General features: G+C 44.2%; 1 protein-coding gene across 1 annotated transcript; it reads left to right on the forward strand.

Moving 5' to 3' along the window:
- The first annotated feature begins 1,752 nt into the window (after nt 1–1,752).
- On the forward strand, nt 1,753–7,570 carry LOC311044293 (uncharacterized protein). The gene is made up of 3 exons (XM_084055771.1): nt 1,753–1,828; nt 4,350–4,483; nt 5,083–7,570. Exons 1-3 carry the CDS (start codon nt 1,823–1,825, stop codon nt 7,493–7,495), a joined length of 2,553 nt encoding a protein of 850 aa, XP_083911897.1. The 5' UTR covers nt 1,753–1,822; the 3' UTR covers nt 7,496–7,570.
- Nucleotides 7,571–8,619: the final 1,049 nt, after the last annotated feature.

The following is an 8,619-nucleotide window of genomic DNA, read 5'->3' on the forward strand; positions in this document are numbered from 1 at the left end:
TTGGTCCTGGCTTACCACAAGTCATGCGTTTTCAATTTGTCCACACAGAGTTTCTAAATGGGTCGTCTATAAGCTGATGCGTGTGGAAGTGCAGCGGTATTTCCATTGCGCGGTGGCCAGGGAAGGTTGCATGCCACTGCCCGTGGGCACTGCGAGGGGTGTGTCTGTGTAACTTTAGAGCGCGTCACAGTGGAAGATGTGATAAAGCACGTGCTGGGCGAAGGTGGAGAAATGTCTTAGTAAGGAGATGACAACACAGCGTCAGCCATGGGGCCGGGCACAACGGCCCTGCATCTACACGCCCCACCACATCATAGAGCTATGACACATAGAAGGGACTTGTCTAGGGCAGTGGTTCTCAAACTTTTCCCCTTCTTTCATGATTTTTCAAAAATAGCAGATCTACAAGCTCATAGCACGGCACTCGGTGCCGTGCTATGAGCTTGTAGATCGGCTATTTTTTGAAAAATCATGAAATATATATTCAAAGATTTGCACAAGCTCGTGGCGTGGCACTCGGTGCCGTGCTATGAGCTTGTAGATCTGCTATTTTTGAAAAGCCAAACTATAAAATATGGTTAAAGTGGTTAAAATGATTGTGACACTATATTAACTCATTTTGCTGGGGACCCCCTAGTACCCCTCCGAGGACCCCTGGGGGTCCCCGGACCCCACTTTGAGAACCAATGGTCTAGGGTTGTCACGATTAGGAAGAATGTAGGCTACTTGTCATACAAATAATTGCAATTCATTTTAATTGTGTGGCTTTTAGGCCTTGTAAGCAAAAGTTGCACGGGGGCAGATATGACAAAATCTTTATACACAAAGAAATGACTGGCAATGACCTATACCAATAATCAAAATCAGTAATTATGGCCAAAATACGGCATATTTAATATTTTATACTCAAAAGCTTGTCAGCTTGTAGATCTGCTATATCCACTATTTCAGCATGGAAACGATGATGACGATAATGCAAAGATAATTTCGATTATCTAAAATAATTCCCTAGAAGGGACAGGGTTTCTATGGAAGCCCATATCCATCACTAAGTAGAATTATAAAAGCCCCATTATATACGTTGAATTGTGTCTTGCAACAGCCTAACCTCATATTTATATGAGGAATAAAGTCAGAATTCTTGTGTTCTTTAGTTATGCTTTTGGGCATTTTTCATCCTTCATTTGATAGTGACGGGAGGAGAGAGTGGAGGAATTGACAGAATTGGTCTGGCCAGCCCGGAATCGAACCGGGGACATCTTTTCAGCAAACGTTCTAACATGAAAAATGTGTTTATTCCAGTGGTGTCCAGCGCCAGATGTGCCCTGGGATTTTGTGACAACCAGACATTAAGCTCACAGCGTGTCGTGATGCATTGTGAGCTTGCATATGGTCGCTATATGAATGCAGGTGTGCCTTGAGATTGTGAATTGACCATTGACACTTTGAAAACCACTGGCCTATTCTATGCATTCTAACTCTGCAGTATCCGGCTAGTTCTCAGTGGCATGGTCTAAGCCTCTGTCCGTAATAGGCTATGGAGACTCTGACGCTGGCCTCCGGTACTCCCTAATATGCAGCTGTCAGACTTTGTCATGCGGTGCTCCCAATATGAAAAAAGCGTGTGATAGTTTTCCATGTGCGTAGACACCAGACTGGAATTACACTACAGTATATACGGCAGGCTGCACTGAGACGGCCTCAGACTTTGTGCAGGACGCTGTGGGACTTGGTGCGGACCTATACAGTCTATGGTGCGGACCAGAGAGGGAACTCTTACTTTTTAAAGGACTGTGGGAACATTTAGTCGGCCTAAAGCGACATGGAGGTAAGAGAATTATTATCTTCTGCTTAATATGTTTATGGAGACTCAACGTTTTCTCATTGTACATGACATTTGCAGACATTTTGCCGACCAGGGCCAATAACACTAAATTCACCCATATAGTGCATGAACTTGGGAATGGTCTTACATTGATGATACACTGACAATATTGACCATGTGCAACAGTGCCTGCATTGATAAATCTTGACAAAATCAGTGTTGTTAACGAAGGTTGTAAGAAACAAATTAAAAATGAAAATGCATTTGATTAGGATTGTTGGCAAAATTGCACTGCCTTAACACTTTGCCCCGGTTGCATATTAAGACATATCAATGTATAAACATGTTATAAATGAACATATTCCATGTTATATATTGCAAAAAGGTGCACGATCAGAGTAAGCAACATGAAACCTAGTCAACCAAAAACAGTAAGTTGTCAAGTAAATCGAGAAACTATGATACCACTAAATAACATACTTAGCATCTGTGGACAGAGCATGTGAACAAGTATACAACATAATATCAACTAGCATCTATCTAATTTGGGAGTAACCAGGTGATTAGATTATCTAATATCTAATTTTCTAATCATGTTTGTTAATGATTATCTCAAATCTGGCTTTTGTGTGGATAATTTAAGGCTCTATGTTCTGATAGTAATCATTGGTATGGAGTGTTTGTTCAGTAAGAGGGGTCTCCCCGTCTCTAGAGCTCTTTATTAGACAGAAAATGCCTTTTCAAGTCGGGATTCTGATTCAGGATGCCAATTTTATCCAATCTGATACAGCATAAAAAAGTGACATTGTAAGTAAAAAAAATGAAAGAACTGCAGACAAATTTGGAACTGGAACACAATAACATTTTAAGCTGATAACTGATATCAGGGGGGGGGGGGGGATTGGTGTCCCAAACTGAAATTGCATTTTCTGTTTACCAAGGAGCTGGAGAGACGGCGAGACCCCTGTTACTGTAGCCTACAAACACTCTAAAACCAATGATTACTGTCAGATCACAGTGCAATTTACTTTAACATAGAATTTCATTTACACCAAATGTGTATAAAACAAAACATACTGAATCCTTAGACATCCATTACAGCCTAGACAACCAGAGGCTTGCCTGAGATTTTCCCCTGACAAAACCCACACATGCTGAGTTACAATTCAGACCCTCCCCTCGCTGGAATTGATGACATAAGATGATGGGTCTGAGTGACTATGAGACTAGCATCTATCTAAATAGGCAACAAGGCAAGCACTGATACAAATACATAAGGAGTGCTAGGACATGAGGTAGAGTCTGACTAGGTGAGTCTGCATTCCTGACTGAGGGGGAGGTCAGGGGTCGTTCAGACAAGTTAGGCCTTGCCAGTGGTGGAAAGTAATTAAGCACACTTTTTAGGAATGTTTACTTTACTGGAGTATTTAAAATGTTCAATACTTTTACTTCTACTCCACAGTCTCCACTACATCTCAGAGGCAAATATTGTACTTTTACTCCATTATTTGAAAACTTTAGTTACTAGTTACTTTGTAGATATGTATTATTATTACAAAACATACTGTACATTAACCACTTCAGCCCTATATACATTTCAGCCATTTGAAAAATAGCCGTAATCTACAAGCTCAAAAAATAGCAGATGCGACGCATTGTTGTGAGCTTGTAGATCTGCTATTTTCAAAAGATTTTTATGCATTTTATACATTTGAAAACTTGTGAAATGGGACATTCTGCATGAGTGCTTTTTGGTACCTTAAGTACATTTTGATACCAATACTTTTGTACTTTTACTCAAGTACATTTTGAATTCCGGACTTTTACTTGTAACAGGGTATTTCTACATTGCAGTATTGATACTTTTACTTAAGTAAAGAATTTTAGTACTTTTTCCGCCACTGGGCCTGGCATGCTTACTCACCTGCTTGCCTGCCAAAGTACTTACTTATTAACCACTTAGACCCTTTGTTGACCAGGGTCCCCCAGGGTCTAATACTTGGTCCCTTCCTTTTTTCCCTCTACACAAAAACTTGTTGCCGAAAAGAGCCAATCTACAAGCTCAAAACGTTGTGAACTGGCATTTTCACCTATTACAACATGCCCAGAATAGGGACCCCACTCAAGTGGTTCATAGATTCTTTTTAGCTTATCTGTGGTGTAAAGTGGCAGCCAGTGGCTGTACCAGGCACCTTCTTAGTGTTACGTGTATAATATTCCGGAATGTGAACCAAAGCTGTAATATACTGGTGACCTTAAATAACCACACTTGGGTGAGCTTTCAAACATAGGTCTTTACTGGTAGACTTCACAGGTTGAACTGACACAGACAGCACACTTCAAAGGCCTTTAGCAGGTGCAGGGGATAATGGTAATCCGCACAGGTGCAAATAATGTTCCTAATCAGTAGCTGTTCTTTCACCTAAAGACACTCTATTACAAAAGCAATACTGAGAAATATTGTGAAGCATAAAAAAGATACTTCAATAACAATGTTCTGATGCCTCTGTTTTCTATTGTTCAGGTGACACCTTCTATTCAGGACGTTCGGGGCCATGCGGACTCCTTGTTGGCCAGTCTGAACCTCCAGAGAGATCTGGCTCAGTTCTGTGACTGTGTCATCAGACAGGGCTCTGCACACCTCTTCCTTGCACACAGGTGGGCAACTTTACCCGGGTTTTAATTTTACAACACAAGTGCACAGAGAGGGACACACATAACCATGCCTACTGTATGCATGTAATGTATGTGCGGTGCGCTCATAGAATACTTAATAGAATATATTTTGTCTATACATTCATACAGTGGTGGGAAAAGTACTCACATGTTTTACTTAGGTAAAAGTATCAATATTGCAATGTAGAAGAAGTAAAAGTACGGAATTAAAAATTGACTTGAGTATTGGTATTGGTATTAAAATGTACTTAAAATACCAAAAGTACTAATATGTTTGTTATAGCAGATTTTCAAATAGCCTAGGTATAAAATAGGGCTTAATTTTTGGTTAATTTTATAATGTAATAATTCATATCTGCAAAGTACTTTGGAACTAAAGTGTTCAAATAATTGTAGTGGAGTATAAGTACAATATTTGCCTCTGAGATGTAGTGGAGTAGAAGTAACAGTATAGACAATTGGAAATACTCCAGTAAAGTACAGTACTTGAGTAAATGTACTTGGTTACTTTACACCACTGAATTCATACTGTATGCAACAAGTCCATTTTGATCATATCCAAACAATCTTAACTTCCACAGGTGTGTCCTGGCAGCTTCCAGTCCAGTCTTGGCCTCTCTGCTGGCCTCCAACGGCACCCTTTTGGAACTGCAGGCTCCCTGTCTCTCGGACTCTGTGCTGAGTCTGGTCCTCGACTACATTTACACCGGGGATCTGCCGCCGCCTACTGCACAACAGCAGTACTGCAGCCTGCTGACCGCTGCCAGCTACCTGCAGATGGAGCAGCTGAAGCAAGACCTGAAAGCTGGACAAAGGACCAATGCAGATGATGGAGATAACAACTTGACCACTACTAGTACAACTGCAAAGCGTTGCAGTAGGATTATGAACGATCAACCATTTGCAGAAGATGTGTACAGTAAACATACAGCCGTAGAAATCTATACTAGTTTGTGCGAAAACTCTATGGAGAAACAGGACCATCCATTTTCTGCTAAAACCTGTGATGAGACCCATTCAACTAAGATATCCTCCTGCTTAGCATGCAATGGAAATGACTGTAGTAGTGGTAGTGACATACTCGCAAATGCAGACGGTACCGGCAACCTGGAGGAGGTGCAAGGACAGAAGGAGAACAGCGGCGAACTGCATTCACCCGGCGCTGATGAACCCGAGGAGGTGCTGAGGAGCGCAGGGGAGCGTGGACTCAGCAGGCGTCAATGCAGTCGAGTAAGAGAGGCCTTTCAGGTCTCTTCCTTCTCAAACGGTCCTTCCGTCCATCATCACAGAGGAGGTGAGAGGTCTCCCTCCTCCTCCTCTCCTCTGAGCTGCAGTGCCGTGCCTGTCATTTGTCACAGTGGCAAAGCCACCGTGCTGCAGCCAGCGGAGACGGCCACCCTGCCACACCTCTACCCAGGATCGCAGAGCTCTTCCGGGGCCAGCAGCCCCCCTGTTCCACCACAACCGGCGAGTCCAAAGGAAGGAACGCACAGTAATACCAGTGCAAATTATGGCGCCGTTGGTGCTGGTTTTAAAGACGTTAGCCGGCCTTTGGCACAGAATCAGCATGGCGGAGACGAGGACAAAGATCCCTTTGGAATACAGAATTGGAATTACAATGAACAAAGTTTAGATGGTTGTGGAATACAGAATTTCCATTATAAACCTACGGCAGTGATGATGCTGGATTATAGAGGCAAAGCCCATTTTGGAATACAGCACCAGGAAAACGATAGTACGGAGTATGGATTATCCCAGAGGACAGATGTCAAAGACCCCCTTGTTCACTGTGGATCAATGCAGTGTGATAACAATACAAAACATCCTAGTGATGATGAATTAACACAGAACGAGGATTACAAAGATTTCCCCAATGCAGAGGATTACAAAGATTCAGATGATGAAAAACACCCCCCGGTGGGATATTTTGATGTTTCCCTGATGGCCGCAGAGGTAGAGCCCGCCGGTGGCTGCCGGTCACTTATTGCTGTGGGCTCAAACGCAGGAAGTGAATCATATCAATATGCCGATCATTGTTTTGGGGTAAGGGGGGAGGCAGAGGAGGACAGCAAGAGAGATGGACACTCGCGCAGAACCGATCGAATGGACCACGTCACCTGTCAGAATAGAACTATGACACATGGAAGAGATGGTGACCAACCGGAGAGAGAGGCACTTCCTATGACCTATGACCCGGCTTACTCATACAGTGGACATCTCCAGTACCACTGCCTGTCCCAGGCATACACCCAGCAGACACACACACTCTCCCACACACATCACAGCCGGCATTCCCATCCCCCACCGGATCATCCAAACCTGTCCGGCGAGTGGGGAGGGGTGGGAACACGTTCCAGCCTGAATCGCAGTCCTTTGACACAGCGCTGTGGCAGAGGGGCTGAAAACCAGCTTCTTCTATTGGACATCAGCACTGCGCCTGCTCAATTCCTGGTGTCCCGCGGGGCTGGGGGCGGAGAGGGCAGGGGTGAGCTTCAGACCGGCGATGGTGCCGGTGGGGTCGAGAGAGAACAGGTGCGGGAGATGGATGGCTATAGTGATGGAAGTGCCGAACCTATTCACCGGGTTGGGGTCAGTTCTCCCAGTGATGAGAGCAGTACAGACTCCTCAGCTGTCACCAACGGTGAGGAGAGAGGTCTGTCTGCCTGCATGCCTCCCGATCTTCCGGTCTACGCGTCAGCCCCCGCGCCATCCACCTTGCTCGTCTCGGCGCCACGTAGCACGCCCGCCGGCGTATCGCCTAGCGGGCAAACCCTGCTTCAGCACCCTTACCACTGCACTCTGTGCGATCGATCCTTCAGCCAACGAGGTTCCCTGAACAGACACATGAGGAGCCATCTCGGCGTGAGGCCCTACCCGTGTCCCCGCTGCCCTATGACCTTCTCGCGGCAGTACCGGGTCACGGAGCACATGCGCGTTCACCAGCGCTGTGGCCCGGACGAAGAGCTGCAGAAACCCCCCGCCCCTCCCACCTGAGAAGATGTTGAAAAAACACGGTGATTAAAACAGAACAAGACTGTCTCCGCTCTTACGGGTGATTTATGCTGAGTTGAGCGCCAGTGTCACACACTGAAAATAGCCGGTCTACAAGCTCACAAAGTGTGACGCGTTGTGAGCTTGTAGATTGGCTATTTTATAACACGGTGTGCGACGAAGTACAAGTCAGGCTTTAAAGGTTGTGGAGGAACAGATGTCAGATGACAAGAATTCAGAGGTGATTTTGGGGGAAAAGGTCATTGGAAAATAATACAACAGACCACCTGAAACATACTGAAACGTCTGCAGGGGACTCCGTGTCCTTGTCTAAATAAACATTGGAGCATTAGACAATAGTGAGCCATCTTCATTGTTTGTCTATCTGTGGCTCACACAGTTTGGCACAGCACTAGGAAAGTTGTCCAGTTAATCAATAAAACAAAAGGGCCCAACCCAGGAGAAATTACAATAGTGATATATTACTTGGTGTCTATTGATCCTAATGCCGCCTGTACTGCATCATATTAAAAGTTCACCCTCACAGATTTAGTGGAGCATACATGTTCAAAAGATAAGTTTCACCATTTTATAGTGGCACGGTCTGTGTAAAATGGTGTATAATGGAGTGTCTATGTATCCAACTTATTTATTGTTTTACTTAGTGCCAAAGCTATTCTGTTCTGGCCACCAGTTCAATGCAAGGCTGGTTCCTTATCAAATGATAGCATTGCAATACTCCATGAATGATCTCAAATCATCGTTTGAGATGTACAGAGAGCAACAGACTTACAGACTACACAAGCACACAGCACTAATGGGCCACGTACGAGGTATAAATCCAACTGTTCTCTAACTGTATGGCTCTTTTTAAGAATATTTCAGGGCAGAGACTGCTGTTGGTCAGTGCAGTGACTGGTTGAGCTCCCAATAAGTACCAAAACGTTCGTATCACTGCTTTGTGACAGTCCCGTACATCAAAGCGTGTCAAACCTTTGTTTCACAGAATTGTGATGTTCAACAAGTTGTAGCATGCACATGTTCTTATAGGGTCTCCGACAGAAGAATTATAGCTTCAGCAGAAGAATATTCTGGAACTGCTGCATATTCATAAGCTAATGTACCAA

Source organism: Gymnoscopelus microlampas (assembly GCF_963454915.1).
Source record: "Gymnoscopelus microlampas genome assembly, chromosome: 1".
In the NCBI taxonomy this organism is placed as follows: domain Eukaryota; kingdom Metazoa; phylum Chordata; class Actinopteri; order Myctophiformes; family Myctophidae; genus Gymnoscopelus; species Gymnoscopelus microlampas.